The 24,078-nt window shown below is 44.4% G+C and overlaps 1 protein-coding gene across 1 annotated transcript in view; it reads left to right on the top strand.

Annotated features, from left to right (window-relative positions):
- Positions 1-1,199: 1,199 nt before the first annotated feature.
- The window catches only part of REEP1 (receptor accessory protein 1), a gene marked incomplete at both ends in the record, with an annotated part of 64,305 nt that continues 41,426 nt past the window's right edge, over positions 1,200-24,078 (top strand). Inside the window, one exon of the mRNA XM_080344341.1 lies at positions 1,200-1,231. Coding sequence (XP_080200467.1) covers positions 1,200-1,231 — 32 coding nt within the window. The remainder of the gene's footprint in view (positions 1,232-24,078) is intronic.

The following is a 24,078-nucleotide window of genomic DNA, read 5'->3' as shown; positions in this document are numbered from 1 at the left end:
ATATTAGGGAATTTCAGCCTCTTTCAGCTATGCTGTCTCAGAATGACAGGGAAATTTCGCTGCATATGTACAGTCCTAGAAAATAACGTGTCAGGGATGAAGGCCAGGATTTCATGGTGCAGCCAGGGTGGCCAGGGCCCTGGCCCTAGCACCTGCAGCCAGGGCAGCCACTCCACAGAGCAGCCTCCCAGGGAAGCTTGAGACTGGTCTCCTGGTGACAACTTTGAGGTCTAAGGATTGCCATGAGACTAAACCACATCATGAATTCCTATGGCATGTGTGCTTCTGGTAGAAGAAAAAAACCCCAAAGCAGTGGAAGTCACCATCCCTGGAGATGTTTAAAAGACGTATAGATGAGGTTCATGGTTTAGTGCTAGATTTAGGTTATCGTTGGATTCGATGATCTTAAGGGTCACTTCCAAGCAAATGATTCCATGATTCTATGAAGGTTATTTCTGACAGTCTAATAATATTTGACATGTGTCAATGTAACAAAGGAAAAGAAGAACCCAAAGGAAACTTAGGGAAGAAAAACCTGCAAGTCGAGCCAATGTCTGCTCTGCACGTTGGCAAATGTTCCTTGTGGAAATTGCACTTTATACCTGTGAGACTCCCTGACAAAAACTAACGTGGCAAGGTGGGGATCCACCTGGACCTTGCAGCTAACGTGTTTGTCGGTTGTGCCTACAAACTTTGGGGCGTGGAGGGGTATCCGTCTCTTCCTTTATATCCAAGAAGCCAAACACCACCATTGGGACCCTTAGTTTGATATGAACACTCGATAGCGTTCGCTCCGTGTCCCGCTGGGCTGCGGTGCTCCAGAGGCGCCCGCCTGCCCGCCCGTTGCCGCAGCGTGGGCAAGGGACCCGTCTGGCGCAGCCACCACCCTCTCCCAGCCCCGAAACCCCCCCCACACACCCGGGGGTCTCCCGGTGAGAGCGGGTAGGGGGGTCCTGCTCCTCCTCCCCCTCCCACAGCACCGAGCGGGGCGGGGGGCGGCCGTGGGCTCTGCCCAATCTCCGCGCCCGGGCCCGGCTGCGCGTTGGCTGCCGGCGGCGCCGCCAGTGAGGCTGCGCTGAGGCTGCGGGGCCGGATGGCCGAGCCGCCCGCCCCGCTCACTCGGGCGGCGGCCGGCGGCGGGCGAGGAGCCGGGGTGAGCCCTCCCTGCCGGGAGAGCCAGCCCTGCGGCAGGCAACGCCATGGTCTCATGGATCATCTCCAGGCTGGTGGTGTGAGTAGCTACCGCTCGGGCACCTGCAACGGCCGTGTGTCTGGATGTCCGTGCGTCTGTCCGTGCCGTGCCGGCTGCCCGTCCCGCTCGCCTCTGCTGTAAAGACGCGGTGGCGGCGACTCGGCTAAATTTAGCGGGTGGTTGTTAGGGATGGGGGGTTCGGCTGCTTGATGAGTGAGGGAAAATATAGGTGGGGTCCAACGGTATTTTCCAACGTGGGAAAATTATCAGCGGCTGGAGGGCGTAATGCTGTACGGCGCAAGGTGACAGCGGAGGAGGAGAGCGGGTGGCATCGAGCGCTGCTCGGCGACAAACGGGCTCGGGGTCTGGAGGGGGAATCGAGCATCAACGGGTGGGAAAATGGACGTGGGTTAGGGCAGCGGCGCTTTGTTAAGCGGGGCTCGGCGGGCTGGGACTCGCGAGAGGGCGCTGGGCTCTCCCGGCCGCCACCGCTGCTTTCTTCTCTCTCTTTTTTCCCTATAAAATAAATATCAAAAATTTCTTTCCTCCTTGCAACTTGCCGCCTACCCTCTCAAAAGATGTTCTCGTTTTGCCTTTAATCTGTCAGCCTCGGAGGAGAAGCGTGTGGCTCTTTCCACTTGCCCTACAGCTTTTCCATGGCTGCAAGTGGTGTAGGTGGGAATACGTGTAGAAATTCCCTGGAAATTCTTTCCAGGTATCAGGGGAAAATGGAGCAAGCTCAAGATATATGCTCATCTGCCCCACCTGAGAAGAGATTAAGTAAGAAAAGGGCATTTTTGATGCCACTTGGAAAATCCCTGGGGGAGCAGTTTAGGCTTAAGGTGGGGCAGCGGGATGGCTGATCCATCTCCCTTCTGGAAATGTGGCTGGTCAAGGTTAGTACAGTGAATCAGATGAACAATTTGCCAGTTTTCTCTGTCTGGTACATATAGCTGCAGACTCAGGAAAACATCTGTTGGGTTCTGAAGTTATTCTAGAGGGTCTGCAAGGGCCTGTCACTTTCTTTGTCTGAAAGAAACGTGCCATGATGTTGCACCATCAGGATAGTTCCAGGAAGGCATTTTTTTCAAGGTCTCCTCTTTTGCCATATGAGATGAAATATCAAAAGGAAAACTCACCTTGACCTTAGCTATCTCTCTGTATCACTGAGACATTGGGTAGCTGTCAGGTATCAAGATTTTTGGGGGTTCCAGAGTTGAATTTAACCCCTGGAGGTATATGGTCTGGATTCAGCTGCAGCTGTTGCTAGCCATTTGCACTTCATTTTGCGAAAGCATGCTAAATATTTAAGTTATTTAATTTGAACAGTATAACTGTGCAGATATCTCTGACAGCAATGTGAGATATAACATGTATTGTCCAAGGCTGCTTCTCTTTCTTCTCTACTGGCTAATTTCCACTTTGAAAAAACCTGTCATCGTGTAACCCAGCTAATCCTCAAGAACAAAGAATGTCTACAGGGAGATGGTAGTTTAACTTACTTGCCTCAGTACATGCACGTATACATGAGTGATTCCATCTAAGACACATGGGCTGGGTAAAAATATGACAGGGGCAGGACATAGAGGAGTTGACATCTGCAGCCGGGTGATTAGCTGAACATATAGACGTTCCCATTCTCTTCAGCTTCATTTATCTGAATAGCATGTCACAGCATGAAATCAGCTGTGGAGGGAGTGGTACCAATTATTTGTTATACTAGATTTCCAACACTAAATAACAATTGGAATACGCAGTGTACGTATTATTAATTTTGTAATCACAGTAATAATTAAAAAATAATTTTGCAAGGAAACCTGGGGCAAGCCAAGCTTGATCACCACTTTCTTTGCATTGCTGTGCATCCATGCATTGCAAAACATCCATCCTTTAAGAATGGTTTGCACCAGGAAGTGCTAGTTTGTTATGATACTAGCATGAAACTCGGGCTTTGTGGAGTATTGCATGAAACACTATTTCCTAGAGCTGCCATTATAGAGAAATAGAGGAGAGTATAAATAATCTTACCTCCCTTCAGATGCTGGAAACCTTGAGCTGCCTAACATGGAACAACCCTGCAGTCTGGATGCAGCACACCATGCAGATTTGTCTGGGGAAAGGTTACTTTTCATTTTGGCCTTTTAAGCCCTTCTATTATTTTATTTTTCAGAGAAAAAAAAACAAAGGCAGTTCTATTCATCATTTCAACTGTCAAATGAAAAGGATGTTCACAAGAGAACTTGTTGCTGCACTTTTAGGCGAAAACAAACAAGGATATGCAGGTGGCTTAATTGCTGGCGACCACTGTGAGCTTCTTATGTGCTGAGCTGATTCTTCAGCCCAGGGGTGTGTGCAGCACCACATGGGCCAGAAGGCCAAGCTCTACGTACAGCGCAGGCCTGCGCTCGCTCAGCTTCACTGTTGGGTGGATCCTCAGCATACAGTGGTCTTGAGATTAGGATCATGACAAAGATTTAATCTATTTAATCTGGTTTCTCCATCTCATTATGAGTAGCTGATCCATCAGTACAGAGAGCTGTGCTGTTAGGTAGCATGGCTACCTTGTTGGGCTTTTTTTTCCCCTGCTTGTGCCTATTTAGTTGTTTTTTTCATCAGATCTTTCCAGCTGATAAGGAATATGAGGAAAGCGGTGTGGTGTGGTTTAGTCACACTGGGATTATTACTTTGTGCTCTTAAAACTTCTGCTGATCTCTGTGGAGGTTGTGTCTGATATGACTCAGCTAAGAAGGGCTTTATAATGGAAAGCAAACCTTTGCTGTGGCTCTTGGGTGCTTTGTCACTTCCACTGTCTCTGATGTGGTTGTTACAATCTCTTACTTGACAGTTTCTATTTCCAAAATGTTGCTGAAGGAGAAGAGTCTGTGAGCACTTCTCACCCACTTCAGTGGGAAGTCAGGCAGTTTATTGCAAACCTCTTTCATCATTTCAACTGTAGTGTTTGGACTTCGTGTTAACGCTGGTCCAGAGTGCTGGCTTGTTCTGTTCTGCCTGCAGAGCTGTGTGCTGGTAACCCCCAGAAGAGAACAGATAAAAACTTCAGAACAGCATCTTCTACTGCCATCGCTGCATGTTAAAGACTTCATTATTGTCAGGATCTGCGCTAGGTAGTGTACAAATGCAAAATAAAAAGATAATCCTGTCCCTAGGTATCTTTTTCCATTAAGAGCTCAATTTTCATCCTCTTGTGGTCCGGGTAGTTTTTTCACTCACTTCGACATGAACAAAGTCATGTTCATTTCCTCATGGTAGTAGATTACAGGTGACTTTTCCACCAAGGGATGTCTGGGATCACCGTAATCACAAGTGTTGCATTTTGGAGTTATTGGTTACTTTGTCTCTCAAAATAACTGGAATGGGATAGCATTATTATTTGTGGGTTAATTACAGCCCGTTTTTAATTCATCATCTCTGAGTACATCTCAAAGGACATCCTGGAACACCTGTATCTCAGTTTCCTCATCTGTGAAGCGTAATGAACTGTGCTGAATTTATCTTCGCTGAGACAGACCAGAAGGGATCAGTGGCAGGTCCTACCATCCACAGTTTATGGCTGTTCATTTTGATGGAGATTCTTTTTTGCTTCAAGTGGTAGAGGCCACTCTAGCAGAAGGACTTGGGATCTGTCTTTGTTGTTGCACTCCAGTTCAGCTACAGGGCACAGCACTGGCAATCCGAGGTGATTACTGGTCTGCTGTATCTTTTGGCTGTTGTCTAAAAGCATTTTGAAGTTAAAAGTGATATATATAAATGCAGCCTATCGTGTTTGCGTGGAAATCCTCTTCCCAGAAACATGGGAATTGCTTTCTGTGCTTGGGATCATGCAGAACAGAAGTACAGGCATTGGCTCCAATTCGGAATGTCAGGCACTTCGCACTGCCTGTTGAAAGCCTTTCAATCTGCAACACATGGTAGAGGAAGGAGATGTCAGTGGAAATGAGGTTGGATCAGACAGGTCATCAATAGTTGTGCTGATACTGGGTGACTTAAGCACTTTAAATCCTGTGGTGAGGAGCTCAGGAGTGCAGTACAAATTATTACAAAGCGGTTAAATATGTTCTTCATGGTCAAAACCCACAGCCTTCATTATGTTTTTTTGCCTATATTTGTTTTCTTTTAAATCAAAATACCAGTAATGGCCTGTCTGATCTCTTATGTTTTGATGTGAAATAGGGTGGCAGCCTCAGATATGTTCACTGGGAATTTCTGGCCCTGTGTGGAAGTAACAGGGAGTGGAGATTTATCAGATACATCATTTCTTGCAGCTGTCACTGGAAATAGGTAGGTCTGAACAAAACCAAAGAGGAACCAATATAGTTTTTAAACTGATGAGTGAAATTTCCTTCCCCGTCACAATTTGTCAGCTTTCTCTTTCTTGGTTAGCATGATGCCATTTTAGTAAGGGTATGTGAGATTGGCCACCCCCATCCTGAGCTGGTGTAAATCCATAGTGCTACTGAGTCAGACATCGATTTAATCAAAAGACACTGCTTACATCAGCAAAGAATTTCCATTTTAGAGATACTTAGCAAGTCTTTCCTCCTCCAGCTTTTCATGTATATAGAAAACCTGAAGAGATTTATGAATGGGAAAAAAAAAGTCATATAGGAGATATTATATGATGTAAATGATAACTTGTATCTGCTTTACTACAGATAGGATCTGCTCAGGTGCGGGAGGGCTGTTCTCATGAAGGCAGAATGTGGCCCCGTGCTCTTGCTTATTGATTAGCCTTTCAGTTAATACATATCACATACGTGAAGGTCCTTCTTCACACTCTACATGATTTAATTGGTGCTGGCAGGTGATGGGAAGGATTCTGGTATTTATTGCTTTGTACAGGCCTCAACAACAGTGATGCAGAATTATCTGAAAATAAAGCAATAAACCTGGTGTGACTTGAGCTCTCAGCCAGGGCTGTGGGATGAGTTTACAGGAGACTCTGAAGCTGGGAAGTGGGAAGGACAGACCACCTGCCGTATATGCAGAATGTGCTAAGAAACGTTACCTATACAATAAGGTGGTGTCATCCCTCTGAAACAGATCTTGCGGTCTTGCATGGCTGCTCTCCCTTGGATGAAGAGCAAGTGGTCTCTGTGGCCCCCAGCTCAGCCTAGCACCCACCACGTGCATCTCTGCTGCGGCCTTTAGGGCTCTGCGGAGGGGGCAGAACCTGTTGGTGACAGTAAGTGACAGGGGAGCGTCCAGCGCAGGTGCGACATTTGCTTTGCCCTTCCCGTGAAATGTGACCGCACTGATCCCGCTGCAGGGGATAACGCTGCCGGCTGCTTTGTCAGCCATGACCCAGATTTTCCTGCACGAGCACAGATGTGCTGGAAATGCTATCAGCCCCAATGGGGAAGGTTTTCTTGCATGCACATCGCAGATGTTACTAGTCCTGGTTTGGTTAGGAAGGATGTTTTACCAAACCAGAGGTTATGGAATGTAGCTAAGGGGCTTGGCCTTCACAGCTGCCTTAATGCAGTATTTTTACCCCTGTGGGACCCTTTCCATTTTGCTGTATTAAAGCATATTGAAGCATTAATTTAGTAAGTATTGTGTCATTGAAATGATTTTTACTGCTGTTGTACTGGTAAGGGCACTGAGGCACAGGAAGATCAAGTGAGGTGTCCAATATTCCACAGAAAACTTGTGATAACAGGTAATATATTTCCTCCAGGCTCCTTGATCAATACATTAATGAAAGAGGATCTGATCAAGGGAACTGGGCATTCTGTTTGTCATTAGTTTTATGGATTCATGATGGGTTGTGAGAGGGATAGAACAAAACTACAGACTTAAATAGATGCTACCTGAAGCAGTCAAACAACCAAAGACTTAAATATTTGGAATAATGACCCATTGCCATTCAGATTCTCAGTGCCGTCCTCAATGCCATAGACGGCAGAATGCAACAGCCAAATTGCCTTATTTTATTACCTAAAATTGGTTACTTAGTCCCAGTAGGGAGGTTTAGAGACAAGTTACTCAACCTGTGGTCCGCAGGTGGCTGGATGTCCACAAAAATCGGACAGTCCATGAAAATGTTTCCTCTCTAAACCAAAACCCCTTGTCCAGGCAGTCCTCAGTTATGTACTAACTGATTTAATCAGGTGATAACCGCTTTTTACATTTTTAGTTACAGGTTTTGTAATTATGTCTCCTGGATTACAGTTTTGTTAAATACTAACACTTTGACATTGTACCATGTGATTTATTATTTGTCGTCTATCCTTAAGCAACAGTGGGATACAAAATGAGCTGTATGTTTCTTTTAAAGGGTCAGATGGTCCAGTGAATAGGAAAGGCTGAGAAACACTCTTCCGTGCTCTTATTGCAGTTAACAGAGGGAGAGAAACATCTCCAAGGAGCTCCCATTAATGTGTGGCCTCGAGAGCTGTTTGGTCAAGAGGAAATACTTGGTTGCAGAGAGGACAAAGAGGGGAGTGTAATCATGCCTAATACTTCTTAAGCAGTTTTTTCTGAGCACTGAGCACTGCATTTGCCTTTCCGCTCCCATGCTTTCAGCAGCCAGAGATGGTATCTTGGGAACTTTCAGGCTGATCATAAGGCCAGGTGAGGACTTGAGTGCTGCAGAAGTAATGGCCAGTTTGGATTGCTGTAGAACCTTCATATATCAAAATTGCTTTTGTGTCCTCATTAGGCAGGTAGGATCTGAGTCTAGATTTCCTTTTGTTGGCTTGCCCACTTGACTTGTCGGGGCCAGTCAGCAGATTTCAGGTAGGTCTTGTGAGGTGAAATGGCTTGAGGGAGGGATGAATCCCTGTAATCAAGCTCTTCACATGCAAAACACTTATATGGCAAAATACTACTTAAATCACCTGTGTTGTTGAAGTTAATCACATGCTGCTTTTTGCAGAGGAAGGTGTCTATGTTATCATTTGTATGTTTAGTTTGTAAACTCTTTTGAGCAGGAAGTCTTATTTAGTATTTTTGTTTTTACAGCACCCTAGACAGTGGACTTTAGTCTCTATTTAGTTCTCCTAAGTTCTGTAGTAATATAAAAATTAATGATGTGTGAATAAATGCAACTCTGTCTTCTAGGTGAATCACTTATGAGACTGATCCTGTGCTCCTTGGTAATTTCTTTGTGATGCTATTACTGGTACAGTGTTCATGTTCTGGTTTGGCATTTCACATGCATGTAGTAAGACAAGATTCCTCCTCTGAGGAGCTCCTAATTTAAACTGATGAAACACAGGCAAAACAGATGGTGAGCAGAGAGGCGAGAATGAACTAGAAGAAGTGACAAAATGAAAACTGTGTTTTATCTTTCCGTGACTCGTGTGCTTCTGGAGGGAAAGACTGAGATAACAGGACACGCCTGCTCATTCTGCAGACAGGACCTGAGAAGGCACTCCAGACCTGCAGTGACATGCCAGCATCATAGAATAATAGAATCACAGAATTCTTTTGGTTGGAAGAGACCCTCAGGATCATCAAGTCTAACCATAACCTAACTCTAGCACTAAACCATGTCCCTAAGAACCTCATCTATACGTCTTTTAAACCTCTCCAGGGATGGTGACTCCACCACTTCCCTGGGCAGCCTGTTCCAATGCCTGACAACCCTCTCCATGAAGAAATGTTTCCTAATTTCCAATCTAAACCTCCCCTGACACAACTCGAGGCCATTTCCTCTTGTCCTGTCACTTGCTGAAATAGGGACATGGGTGGTACTTTCCCAAGCTTCATATACAGAACCACTCCATCTTTTGATATGAAGGTGAGAGCAGCAGTATCTCCTTAGTAGGTTCTTTTTGTTTCTTGTAGACACATTTTGCAGTGACTTGCAGGTGGGCAAAAGCTGCCCCAGCCAGAAGAAGGGCAAGGCTGGTGGTGAAGAAGTTGTTTGTACAGTAAGTAGAAATGAAGAGTGAAGATTATGTTTCAGGAGAGAGACACATTTATATGGAGGCAGAGGATTAGGTGTCAAGTTGGAGACTGAATCTTGGAAGCGACAGCTGGGAACGCTGGTGTGGCGTCACACTTAGTGAAGGTTTGTTTCTTCAAATGCTGCTGTCTTGCTTGCTGTGTCCCTTACTGCTAATGCACTGATTGCAAATAAACAACAAACCAATTCCAGAGAAGGAATCAATCAACTGGTCAATAAAGCTACAGTCCATCTTTCCCCCTTCTCTCTCATGGAGCCAACAGTAATCTTCTGCTTTCCAAAATGACAAATTTTACGGGACAACAAAACCAGTATTGAAGAACCTGTTTGTGAGGAGCTAGAAAGAATGCCCCTCGTGTCTGGAATTTTGTGCTGTTTTGGATGGGTCCCAGGGATGCCAGGGCAATGTGTGCAGCCTGCCTTTGCATCTACTGAGCCATTCAATGCTGTCAGCATCAACAAGCAATTGCAGCTCCTGTTCAAGAAGCATTTCTGTTCTGCTGAGTTCATACTGTTGCTTCTTTTCATTCAGCTCAGTTGAGCTAATTTATTCTGTTTCTTGTCTCCAGCCTCTAAGTGTGTGTTTTTAGAGGAAGGCCAAAGGCTGACAGGCGTATCTTGCCTCATGTTTTCGAGGGAGGCTCATGACCAATAACCAGTCTTGTGTGAGAGAGAAGGGAAGGATTTGTGCTGCAGATTGTGTGTGAGAATACCAAGAGCCTGGATTCAGCAGTCATGCAGTCTCCTTGTGGGAAGAGGGCAAGTTATATATTCTTTCTTAATTTGGTACCTGCAAAATAGGTTTAGTGATAACTTCTGTCCATCTAAACTTCTAGTTCTGCTTTACATGTGATAGACCCTGACGTGAGCACGAGGTCCACTTGCTGGAGTAGAATTGAAAAGGCAATGTAAATATGAATTTTAAGTTGAAATTTTTGACCTAGCGAAAGTTCAGGGGTGCTCTGGGATGTTTTGCGTAGACTGGTCTCTGTTGTGGCAGAGTTCTCCTGAGGGTCAGCCCCTGAGAAACACTCATGGAGGAGTCAAACCAGGAACTTTAGATGCCATTTAATGAGGAATACCCTTCTAAGGAGGACTGGATGGGATGCACCTGGTCAAGATCAAGAGCAGAGCAATCCCAGGAAGACGTTCTCCTCTCATCACAACATTTCATGGCCACCTTTGTCTTGAGGCCTTAGGCACAAATGCTCTAACACTTGCTGTGAGCACGTGGGGACAGCAGGTTGCCCAGCCTGCAGGTCATGTTAAGCAGCCACGGTGATAAACTTGCTGCTCTGTTCCCACCGAGCTGCTATGGGCTCTACTCTGCATTGGGCCCTTCTGTGGACGAGCAGTTCAAGGCTCTTGAGCCTCATCCTGCTTGTGGAAGGTTTCTGCTTGTCCTGCTGCCTCTTCTGCTGAGAACTTGAGAAGAACATGTGTCTGTGCATGTCTAAACTTAGACCTATGAACCACCCATAGTATGTGACCCACAAGAAACTATCCTATGTTAGATCAGCCTGAATAACACCGTGTGGTATTATCGTGTGTACACCGTGTGTAAAATCTGCCTGTTGAATTAATGGTGATGCTTGGAAGACAAAGATGGGTGCTGGAGCTGAAGCTAAACAGCTTTGGGTTTAGTGATGTATTTCATGGGAGAAGACTGAATGGTTTCACTGGGTTTGCATGGCTGGAGAATGAGTACATGGCTGGAGAATGTGTGGTGACTATATGGAAATGAATTGATGGTCAGTGTTCAGATTCCACTGAACATGTGCCTCTGCCAATAAAACCCCACTATCCTAGCTTGTATTTTTTTCTGGAAATCACAGCAGAGGCACCAGGGACCTAATGGACAGAGGCACCGAATGGGATTTTCTCCTTTCCAGATGTTCCATGTAGGTCTGAGTTAAAGCACATTGGCAGGGCAGCTTGGAGGCCATTCGTGTCTTCCTTGACTTAATTGCACCTGTCTTGCAGCTGAACAAAGGATTCTACGTTCCAGGCTTAGTGTTTTCACTCTGCTTATAAGGATTTCAGCCAAAACAGAAATATGTTGCTATTTACAAAGAACATTAATAATTAAATTGAGATACTTAAGGGAATATACCCCATAAGGCTGGGTTTGTGCAATTTAAGTAGATCATAATAATTTCCATGGCAACAGACTCTGCTGTCCTATATACAGAATGGGTCTTTCTTGTAGGATCAAATGCACGGAGAAAGCTGTTATTTGAACCAGATACCTTAAAAACACAGGCAATGAAATAAGAGTGAATAGTTTACTGCATAAATGTTGGAATTTTCTCATGTTTGTTATATTGTGCTCACCTCTTTTCATAGTTGTGAGACTGCGATCAGTCAAACCAATCCCCTGCTGATGATGATTTAGTGAGAAACTGCGATCTAATGATCTTTGTTCAGGGTGTATCTCTCTTTCTTAGATATATCCATATCTGCGGATGTATAGAGCTATAACTGTCGTGAATCTGTATGTTAGGAAATAGAACGTCTCTAACATGTAACATTGTGGTAATATTGAACAGACCTACCAGAGTCTCTATGCCTTGCTGCCTATACCTGTGTCTGTGCTAATTATTGTCTTCCATCTCACAGCATTAGATAAAACTTCTTTCATCAGTATTTGGGTAGCATTTTGAGATCCTTGTATATAGTGTGTTGTGTTAAAGCTGACAGTTACACCGGAATTTGCAATGGCAGTCTAGCACCTGAACACTTAGAGATAATTGAGTAACCACACATTCACCTGGAAGATGTGGAGATTCTTGGATGCATCAGGAATTGCACTGACTCTTTTTTCTCTAGTGTAGCAATTGAAGAATTATATCATTTTATATGCTCAAAAAAGCCTTACAGGCACATGATCAGAGTTACAGAATCCTTGTGAAAGTCAAAGTCATCATCCAAACAGAAAAGATGGAATTTAGTAGAAGAGTTCTCAATGTAACCTTCTAACAAAAAAACCCCACAGTATATGGGGCAGGGAGGAAGGGGGAAGCCAACAACAACAAAACCCCCTGGTTAATATCTGGATAATTGCAGCTTCTGTGTTCTGTCAGTGGACATAGGCTGAGTGCTGCACTGCCAAATTCTAACAAGAACTGCCAAAAAAATTCCCAGTCCTGGCTTGTGGTAAACCTGAAGGTCCAAGGGTGGATGTTCTGCAAACAGAGGGAATTAATAGCTGGAAAATGCTGATTCAGTGCAAACCTCAATAATTTTCTTATCCCTAAGGCAATACCAGGGCCTCAAATTGTGTTAACTAGTGCAGCTCTGCTGAAGTCAGTGAGTGGTGTAAATCTACCCAGGTCAGAATCCCAAGGTTGAAGCCCAGAATGGTGAGGGCCTTGTAGAAGGTGCCAGCTGGATCCTAGGAAATTGAATATTATAGGATGGAAATGGGCCAGTTCAAGATAAAAGAACACTTTTTTCTTATGAACCTTAATTAAACTGCCCTTTGAGTGGTGACAGGTTGAGGATAGAAGACTCCCAAATACATGATTCTGTCAGGACAGTTATTTTATCCTTTCTGGCATTTTGTTGTTGGGCATTTCGTCACTAGGTTGGCATATGGCTTCATGTGTACTTCACCAACCAAAGCCGGTCAAATGGGCAGACCTAAAGCCTGTAATCAAGATATCTCTGACCTCAGATCTGGAGCTGTCTGTTGAGCTCCACTATTGAGCTTCTCTGTAGTGAATGTGAATACCCACTGAAGGCTGAGAATGAAGAGAATGAGCCCACTCTCTTTAGATTCAGCCAAAAGAATCCTAATGCCTTATAGCGGTCCACCCAAGCATGTATACTTTAAAAGCTACTTTGTGTCATACAGGGAGAAACTCAGTGTCTCATACTGCATCCCTGTAACTTTGAATACCTGTTACAGAGGATGCTGCAGGGTGCGGTGTGCAGGCCGATCACCGTCTGCTGCATCCCTGTGCCGGGGTGTTTGAAATTCCTTTCAGTGCTGCTTTGCAGACTGCCCAGAACTGTGAATCCCAAGGTCTCCCTGACAGCCATTTCCAGGGCCCAAGGGGATGTGACATATGTGACTGATAATATAGACCCTTTGCATATTTCTACAGATTATTCCTAGATCACTGCAGAATGGGTAGAGCTAATTAAGAAACTGCATACAGCCAGAGTGAAAGATCTTGCCTGCTATCCATGAGGCAGGACATGCATTTTAAGTACATAAATACTACGCTGGATTTAGCATGGTGCTGGCAAATGAACCAGTCTGCTTTCCTTGTGGTTTGTGTACAAGTTGTAGTTAATCGGACATAAGTTCATGCTCTAAAATCTCTCTCTCCTTTGCCCACTTCTCTGTCTAGGATGTACTTACAGATTAGATATGTTTCCTCTTTTTGCTGTAGCGTGTCCTGAGTTTTTTGCACTAAGATGTACTGTACAGCCACTGGAATAGCTCAGCATTCTTTTTCAATTATTATTCTGCTGAGGTTTGCAGATACTTGGCTGTAACAAATCGGATCCCTATTCAAAGACTATTGTGTTTTAGATATATTCTTTAAACCAAGAAACCTCACTCCGGGCAGTCAGTCCATAAATGGCTGAAGTCGGTGAAGACACAGTTCTCGAGGCACGTGTTATACAGCTACGTGTTGTGTTTGAAACAGTTAAGCATTTCACTTTGCAAATAGCAATGCTTTGTTTCTGGAGAGTGGCACTTCCAGCACTGTCATCTTTCTGTGTGAATCTTCTTGCCTGGAAAGGAGAACAAACACTGGACTGTGGCATTTAAACCAGCAGTAGTGTAATGAATAAATGATGGGAAAGCATACATAAGATAGCAGGCAGTGTGGGCGTTTCCACAAAAAGTACAAGCTGCCTTCTCAAGCAGCTGCCTGCTTAGAAATCTCTGCAATGGACTTGGATGCATTGGCTGTTGTTCCTTTGCTTTCCTCTAAGGTTATTTCTGTAAAGTCTCCATCTGGCTCCTAAGCCTGAGTTTGTATTTCATTTTATATGTTGAGCAGCTGCCAGCTGCAAGGTATATGTGTGTAAGAGAAGGTGAGAAGGAAAAAGAGATGGAGTCACTAAGCCAGAAGAAGGAGGCAAAGCCTTTACTGTTCTGAATTGTACAATATGCTGGTTTTTTATCCAAGCCTGAAACAAAGAGGTATTCCTCACGGTGTAAGAATGGAGATATGTCTGTGTCACGGGCTTTGATCTCAACACATTTGTGCTTGGGCAATTCCAGAATAGAAGAGACTGGTGTGGCTTTATCCTTTTAGCTCTGTAATGCTCTCAGCCAAAGCCTGAAATTCGGAAAGATAGGAGAAGTCTGGGAGAGATCAAAATTGAATGCAAATGGGAACGTGACATCTTCTGTCAGAATGAAGATTGAGTATCTGGGTAGCAAAAATGCTGTCTGGAGGAAATAAAAAACCCTGAGTCTAACCCATTCACCTCTTCAAATTGTGAGGCCGGATTTGAAATTCTGACTTTTATAAAATGTGCACATATAAATGTATATATCTGTGCATAAGATCCTTTAATTTGTACTCTGAACCTGCAAGGTTGTTTGCCTGCTCTTTTCTAAGAAAACATCAAGTCCGAGAATTTATTTTGAATGGAATTGGCCCTATAAGCACTTCCAAGAAATCACCTGGTGAGATTAAATGGACAAATGTGAGAATTGGCAGAACTGCAGCACTAAGCTGGGCTCACAGGGTGAGATCATCTACGTGTAACGATGAAGGTGAGAAAGGCTGGCCCAGAAGCGTAGCCTGGAAATTGTCATTTCTCTTTCCACATCTCACATGGGTTCTACCTGGGCTATGACCCAGCTGCTGATTTCCAGTGCTGAAAACCATTTAATTTTCAGCACAGTCAATGTAGATATTCATCATCTCAGAAAGCTGACTGTTGTCTCAGGTTTCTTTAAAGATTTTTACTTTAAGAATCTCTCCATCCAAAAGATATGATTTCCAGTTAATGTGGTGAAGCTTTCAGTATGAAATGCTGTGCCGTAGGATGCTTCAATAGATACCTGTCCTTGCTATTAAGTCTCCTCTGTACTTCAACTAATAGCAAGTTGTTAAAAACTAATGCAGGTGAGTAGTAGTAGTGCTATGAAAATTGGTGGAAGCTAAAAGAAACTCCTTCCTCTGTCTTATCTTTAGTTAAAAACCCAAAGTTCACTTACTTAAACACTACAGGGACTCAAGTCTAGAGTCCTTGGAGTAATAGGAAAGTGTTTAACTTGTTAAACTTCAGGCAGAAGCTATGGAAAGGTAGGAAACCACCAGAAATTAAACAGAGGAATCAGGTGTTGGTCGAGAAATGCAAAACCTGGAGATACTTAGTGAGATAAAATGATTTGGGAGGAGCAGGGAAAGAATGGTCTTTTTGTAGCAGAAGAATATTCAGTTATGGGGATGGATTGTGATGCAGGAAATTTAAATAGATGCAAAGAGATTCCAAAGTTCAGCAGAGAAACCTTGCATTTTAAAAAATGTGCTGAGGAAATGTGTCTGTATTCCAGTATTGCAGACTTGATGTGTATATTTGTACATATTAACTCTTTGCTGAGCAAAGAACAAAGATATTTTAGAATCCTCTGTAAACTGCAGGAGTTATATCTGTCACACGCACCTGCAGAAGTGAATTGCAAGTCAGAAATTTTTAACTCGGGCTGTGGTTGTGGGCAACATGCAAATGGTACCGAGGGAATGGCAGGAATTTGAGAGGCTACACAACTACATCTCCTCCTGAGAGTCTATCAGCACACCCACGCTGTGCGCTGCTGCGCTCCAAGCCAGAAACAGTGACAATATTCTGCCCAACCCAAGCAAGTTAAAGGTACAACAGATGTGGCTTTTCATGTCAGGACTAGGTGACGAATGTCCAACCAGGGGATAACTCAGCTGGGCCTGTGAGAAACCAGTCTGTAAAAAGGGAGGATGAAAAGTAACTATTTCCCAAGGGCTTGGAGGGAACTGATTGAGGATGGCAAGACTTACAGAGATGCTGATGTTTCTGTGGCCAGAGTCCTGCAATGCACTCAGTTATAGTCCTGAAAAACCTCTTAGAATTAGTTGATCAGAGAATTTAAAGCTTCCCGAATCCTGGGGTGTGTATTTGTCCTTTCACTAACATAGGTGAACTCTTTGAAAGTGCTGAATATAACTTCTTAGAATCAGTTTGATTTAATCTTTCTTCATTTAACCTGAAAATACAATTCTCCTGAATATAACTCTTCTTAGAATCAGTTTGATTTCATCTTTCTTCATTTAACCTGAAAATACAATTCTCCAACTTCTAAAGGATGAATTTAGACACTGAGGTGGAGATTGTCATTTAAGGAAGCCATTTAAATATGTTTTAGCTCCATCAAAGCTTTGCTGGACGTTGCAGCCTCTGATCCTTTTAAAAAATGATCATAGCGTGACTGTTAGCCATGTGTATGGGTAATTTATTTTCTCTGTGAGGTTCCCAGCTCCAGCAAAAGAAAGGATGTGTCACTTTATCTCCAAATACATGCCATGGGCTACGCCGTTTGGCACAGAAGTAAATAAGCTGTTAATGACTTCCCTGCTAGTGGTTTTATGTAAGAATAGATCATGCAATAGCATTACCATAAAACCATTACATTTTGCAGTGATGCCACACAGTTAACAATGACACAACGCCTTATGCTGTGAATATGTGGCTGTAGAGATAAGGGGAATCTCACTGTTCTTCTTCTAGCTCGCTAAAAATAGCTATGCAAGAGAATCAAAGCAATAAGTGTTTGTAAATATTGTTTTCATCTCCCTAAACCCTGTTTTTTAAAGCTCTTTGCTAATGGCAACCCCGTCCATGTTAAGTCCCAGGGTTGTACCAATGTGGTACAGTTCTTCACTTCCCTTGACACTCAGATTTTGTTTTGCAGGTGGCTCAGTGAGGTTTGTGCCACTGCAACAGCTCATACATCCTGGGGTGTATTAGAATGGGGGTGGTTAGTAGGTCAGAGAGATTCTCCTTCCCCTCGACTCTGCCCTGGTGAGACCACATCTGGAATGTTGTGTCTAGTTCTGGGTCCCTCAGTTCCAGCAGGACAGGGAACTGCTGGAGAGAGTCCAGCACAGGGCAACAAAGATGCTGAAGGGAGCGGAGCATCTCTCGTGTGAGGAAAGGCTGAGGGAGCTGGGGCTCTGGAGCTTGGAGAAGAGGAGACTGAGGAGTGACCTCATTAATATTTATAAATATATAAAGGGTGAGTGTCACGAGGATGAAGCCAGGCTCTTCTCGGTGACAACCAATGATAGGACAAGGGGTCATGGGTTCAAACTGCAACACAAGAGGTTCCACTTAAATTTGAGAAGAAACTTCTTCTCAGTGAGGGTGACAGAGCCTGGAACAGGCTGCCCAGGGGGGTTGTGGAGTCTCCTTCTCTGCAGACATTCAAACCCGCCTGGACACCTTCCTGTGTAACCTCATCTGGGTGTTCCTGCTCCGGCGGGAGGATTGGACTGGATGATCTTTTGAGGTCCCTTCCAATCCCTGACATTCTGTCATTCTGTGATTCATTTGGCACAGGCTAAAAGGAGCATCTTCAGAATCCTGCTGTAGTGTGACATCTATTATTGTCATACCATGACCCCAGCTTAGCTCCTGGAGGGGAGGACACCACTTGCAAAGGCTAGGGGGTGGTGTGGCTGAGCAAGAAGGTTCTCCAAACAGCAACAAAAAGTCTCCTTGCCTGTTCTGCACCTCCGAGTGTGTGCAGTGCTGTTTTCTTTTAGGTCTCAACAGAGGATGCGTTTACTAAGAGGGTTCACCAGCAGGTTGAGGATGTGTTTGTTCCCCTGTGTTTGGCAAGTGTGAGACAGTGTCTGGCAGGAGCAGTGTGTCCCATTTGGGTCTCCCTGGTGTAAGGAGGACACCAGCAAAGTCCAGTAAGTCCAATGGAAGGGTAGGCAAATGGGTCCAGAGGCACAGATACTAAAAGCTTGACCAGACAGAGCCTAGAGCAATTTGGTATAAACTCAAAGTTGTTCTGTTTTGGATTAAAGACTCATAGAGATCTCTTCCTACCTAGATTACTCTGTCATTCTAGTCTAAAGGACACGTTTCTATTTCTTATATTACATTCACCGTTCTTTGACTTGCACAGTGTCCAGTAACACACTAAATGATATGTCACATAGGTTTTATTCTTTTGCTTTTCTGATGGGAGAGTGTGGGGAAGAAAGGTGTTCACAGTGGTTTGGTTTAGTGTTGATGGGCTTTTTTAATATCTAAGGAGCTGTTTTTTGATACGGGCAAATATGAGCTGAAGATTTATACCTGGCAGGAGATGGGTGCTGCTTCTTAGGTGCTGGGTGAGTCTAGTTCCTCTGGAGTCAACCCTGCAGGACGTTCTCTTACTCTCAGTGACAAGGTTCCTTGGCACAGAAGCCAAAGTGCTGCCCGTCCCCTATGGCCTTCAGGAGAACTTCAGGGTATTATTTAGGCTTTCCTACATACTGTTTTTTATCACTTATCCTAACACTGTGATTTAGGATTATGCACTAAATGGTCATTTTTCTTCTAATTTATTTTAATTAGAGACAAATATTATTACTGGTAGTTGGAGCTGAATTCAGAGGTGCAGCCAGAAGCTGTGATTAGTGATCCATGGCTTCAGTCCAGAGGTTTGTGTCCCTCTGATCTCCTCTCCTTTGTGTCTAGGTTAGACTGGAGGCTGGTCTCTATCAGTTTAGCTCCAGCTGGAGATCTCTCCCTCCTTGGTTATCGCAGTTGTACCATGCATTTCAGTGAGATGCTTTTATTACCAGTATAAAATGGAGGGATTAAAATGGATGAATGAAATGAGAAAAGACCCTGGAGGAAAGAATTCTATTAAATTTGCACTAGAAATCTTTGTCAAATGCATATGAGAAGAGACTAGAAGTCTGTCTTTTTCATACTGTATGGCAGTATCTTATTTTCCTTGCTTTCCTTTTTTAAAAGAATTATGCAGGTCCTAGTACAAAAAAGCAGGTGCTCAGCCCCTCCCTAAAATGCTGTTGGTACCCAGGATAAATACCGGTCTGTGTCTGTGGGACATAAAGAGAAATGTGGTTTGCATGGCCTGTGAACTCCCTGCAATGTCGCAGCTGTTATATATAGCATGTGGCATTCTGATACCCGGACCAACGAAAGCATTAAGATGGTCTGAATATTCTGAAATTACCTGTAGAAACATCTTGCCTTAGCTTTCCTACGCTCTTGCTTTAAAATTGGAGTTGGAAACTGTGTTGTGTTGATGTCTCTGACATGAGCTTCCTGTATAATTTCAACTGGATCTCACTGGCCTTATCATTTAAAATAGAGATAAAACACTAATGAAAAAGAAATAATCAGAAATCAATGGAAATGCAGTTGGCTTTGATACAGGTCACTAAAATTTACAGTGCACTTTGAAATGTGTTATCAAAATGAGAAGAGATGTTTTAAGAGGTTTGGTTTGTTTGTTTTTCCTTTTCCCTGCTGCACTTAACTAGGAGTTAAATACCAGCTCTGGAACACAGAACTAATGACTGAGTTGGGTCCCACGTATTTTCGATGTGGCTGATCCCTCCAAATGTTTGGTCATCTAGTTTTTCAGGTTGAAGTTGTAGAGTCCTCAGAGATGCAAGAAGTTCATGTTGGTTACAGATGGTTACGCTATTTATTGTTAACTTACTGGCTTGATTTTTAAATTATATCAGCGAATTAAAATATTCCTTGCACTTAGTTGAGCGCTTCTAGTAATATTCTGTCCCTGGGAAGCTGAAGTAACATTAAGGAGGTCCCATGTTGCAATTGATTTGCATGAGCTTTAGTTTAATTTAGTTTTTATTCCTGTTTTCTGTGCTGTGAATACAACACTAGAGATCTCAAGCTGTCTTTCTGTGAGGAACAGGCAAACAGGAGCTCTTGTATTCCTCTCTGTCTCTTCAGCCAGTGGTAGCACTTGGGGTTTGGTGGTGAAAGACTTCCATGACCTGAACTGAGTTTTAGGATACACACGCTGTAGGATTATGCTCTAAATTGGGATTCCTGTATGTGTTTACACTTCCTAAAAGTTGATCCACATAGCATCAGTTAAAATAACTCCAATATAATACTTGTAGCACAATCATTGTGGTTTTGTATGAAAATCAAGCAGAGTGTCTTTGTTGATATGCAATCCATTTTTTATACCTCTTTTAGCCTAGAAATTAGTTTGGTTAGGTTATATGTCTCGTTCTGTGCCTTTTTGTATCATGAGCCTACTATAAATCTGTAGGCTAACTCTCAATACAGATTTTCAGCCATCTGTCATCTCTGGAATATAATGTCAGTGCTTCTAAAAAAGCCTTTTTCCACATAAACATCCCCCTCTCCAGAGTCAGGAAAAGCAGCCCTTCCCATCTAAAACATACCATTTAGTTTTCAAATTGCCATTTATTTGTCTTGGAAAAAAGACAGAGCTCTCAAAGCAGAGACTATATGATCAGTACCGGGAAGGGAAAACACAAAGGGCATGCAGATGCTAAGCCCTGCCTTTGTGGACCAGTGAAGATCTGACCCGGTCACATAGCAGAGAATGTTTTCTTCTCTAAAAGGCACAGATTTTATTCCCCTCAGTGTCATGCTTTGATTAATTATTTGTTCTCCCCTGAAAGGGTCTGACTGGGAGGAAGCTCGGTGCTGTGGATGGCTCTCTGCTGCGGTCCCGCTGAGCCACAGCGCAGAGAAGGGAGGAGCAGCAGCGGGCCAAATGCCTCCGATGTGGCCGACGAAACACTATCTCTTGCAGGCAGCTGCTGGGAGCCTGGTGGCATTTGCCAGGCACAAAGTTCCTATCAATCCACAGCTTCTCACTGATGGATCGGGGCCCCTCACCAGCCCTACGCGCTCTCTGTGCTTGGGGGGCAAACAAATTCCCCTTGCTCATCAGCAGCCCAGCTCTGCTGGGTCAGGCAGCTCCACCGAACACAGCGTGAAGTAGAAGAGACCAGCTTAGTAAGTCATCTACCTGCAATAAATTTGCTTCCTAAAATAGCTGCGGAGCTATGGGGTGTTTTTATAGCAGCTACATAGGCCTTTTCTGCTCTGCAAGAAGTGTTAGCTCGTGTGTCAACTGATGCAGTTCTGCCTGAGTTTGGCGACAGCGTGGAACAATAAATCTGCAAAGGGTGAAGCACCCGCTTAATCTTGGTTGGGCTTTAAATATGATACTCAAGGACATCAGTGTAAATATCAGCCCTGTGAGACCCTTCATTGCTGCTGGTTTTAGTAGTCATCAGGTGCATTATCTTACAATCCAAATATTTTCCAAGGTCTCCCCATCAATAGCGTTGTTATTTTAGCATTTCTATTTTCTGTTTATAACAAGTGGGGAAAAGGAAACCACGTTTGCCTTCTTTAGACAAATCTGGGTGTAGGATCTCAACGTGAGTGAACGCAATAATTGTGTGATAGCTCCAGACTGGCCAAGGCTGCTTCCTCCACCCATCCTCCTCATCACATCTCTTCACCTGTTTGTGCCTGGCTGTCTTCCAGCTCCCATGTCAGGAGTGCCCTGGCTGTGGGAAAAAAAAGGTGGTGTCAACTGGAGACGAGTGTGTGCTGCTTTGGGAGGATCAAGGCTGCTCAAATTAGAAGCATCAAGGACAGCCCTCGCTCCTGCTATTTCTGCTAGAAGGACAGTCTGGCATCCCTTCACCCCACAGTTTCACCAAGAGGAGTGATTAGGTTTCGTCTGCCGGTAGGTTATGTGAACCGAGGCAAAGTGTGCAGTCTGTTCTGTAGTAGCCTGTCTGAGAAGCTGGAGGTGGATCTGGATGCAAAGTGGAGCTGTTAGACACTGAGCTCTCCTGGGCCTGCCCTTTCTTTCCTCGGCACTGTGGGTGTCCCTGGTGCTGCAGACGTACTCGGGAGGACAACGTCTCGCCAGTCCAGAGGAGCTAAGCAGGTCACACACCGAGGAGGTGGGGAGGAATGTTTCCTAAAGCAGAGGAACGTGCTGGATGACCATTCAAGTGGAGCTTCACACCTTGTTAATATCCACAGAGACGGTGCGTGACTGGACAAGTGACATGGGCACAGCAGCACAGTTGTCCTTGGCAGCATGGGTTTAGGTTGGACATTAGGAAAAGGCTCTTCACCCAGAGGGTGCTGGAGCACTGGAACAGGCTCCCCAGAGAGGTGTCACAGCCCCAAGCCTGACAGTATTCAAGAAGTGATTGGACAACACCCTCAGACACATGGTGTGAACTGTGGGGTTGTCATATGCATGGACAGGAGTTGGACTCGATGGTCCTTGTGGGTCCCTTCCAACTCAGGACATTCTATGATTCTATAACCCTGCAAACTTGTTTCACTCCAGTTGCAAATGGAGTTTGAGGTGAGCCTGATCTGTTTCAGGGGTGTCAGGGCCCGGTGCTTTCCCTGGGGGATGTTTTTGTGTTTTTGTCACTGAGGCACCATGTGCCTTTGGTATTCTGACAGTGTATCAGGGTGTCAGGTTGGCATGGCTGGGTATCCACATCTCCTGGGTCCCAGGGTGGGGATGGCATCAGCTGTTGCCATGAGGGTGACCAAGCAAGTTTCTGACTGCCCTGGAGCCACCGTGTAGGACCTATTTTGCTGCAAAATGACCACAAAGCATCTACAAGAGCCACCTCCCAGGGAATACCAGTCTGAAGCCTCCTCCTCTGCAACTGGTGCTTCTTCCACCCCAGTCCCTTCTTGGATATCAGGCATTTGGCTTGTCAAGAGGCTCACATTAACCCTTTCCTTGACCTTGTGCACTGCTCGTTTTCACTTTGACAGCTGTTGGATTTAAACTGGGAACCTTTGATGCAAAGACAGTTGTGTTTATTTTTAATCTGCGGCACTGTGTGAACATTAATTAGGACTGGTAATAAGGAATGCAAACCTATTGGCACCCTTCTCAGTGGTTTCAGTGAGGAACGCTGGCATGGTGACAGCTCAGCTGCTGCTCCGTGTGGAAGAAGCGTGCACAATCCAGTGAACACGTTGAGGAAATAGGGAATATTTCCATGATTCCTAAACGTGTCCATTGCTGGTTTTGAGCAGAAGTTTGCCATCTTGGCTGCTGCGTGTCGATGATGTGGAAATGTTGGTTATTTATGGGCAAAATAAGGGCTGTTCTATTTGTGTTGTAGTAGTACAATGTTCTAAATGTTTGGGCAGCCCAAACACTGCTGGTGGCATGGTAACTAGATGAGCAAAACTGGGATGGCCTGGGACATGGACAGCACCGTGCTCGTATATTTGTAACAGTAGGTTACCATATAAAAAAATAGTTGTGTGATTAAAAATACTCAAGAGAATGGATATGCAGGCATTTCTGGAGGTAACCTGCATCCTGGCCAGTACTGCTGAGAATTGCTGAGAGTAGTTCCATTTATTTCAGTGGCTGCTGTACAGAATGTGAGGGTTAATTTTACAGGTAAATGGCTGTAGGACCAGGCCCCTCATGAGGAAAACAGCATCACCAAATCATCAGAACTCGAGACATCATGTGAGACCCTCCCAGGATCTGGTACCAGCTCCGATGCTCATCCCCAGGCTATAATCCAGATGGATTAGGAATATTATCACGTCTGAGTCAGCTCGTGCTCTATGGGGGTCAGATCATTGTGTCAGCAGATTTGGAGAAGGAATAGAAAGATACAATAGCCAGGGCTGGCTGTGGCTGTACTGGTAAGTGGAGACAGAAGGATGTTTGGTGGTGGCACAGCTGCTCCCCTGGAACATGACAGAGATTTACTAAAGAGGAGCCAACAGTTGCTTTAATATTCCCCTGATAATCAGGAAACTCCACAATATGGGAAGCTTCATCCTTTACTGTCTCATTTAGTGGTAAACTTGAATAATGAAAACAAAAACCAAACCCCAATCCTATGTAATGTAATTGTACAAATAAATACAGTTACTCGGTTCC

This window comes from Nesoenas mayeri, assembly GCF_963082525.1.
Source record: "Nesoenas mayeri genome assembly, chromosome: 4".
NCBI classification, from domain to species: domain Eukaryota; kingdom Metazoa; phylum Chordata; class Aves; order Columbiformes; family Columbidae; genus Nesoenas; species Nesoenas mayeri.
Note: the sequence above shows the minus strand (reverse complement) of the source record. Positions and strands in the feature narration are given on the sequence as shown.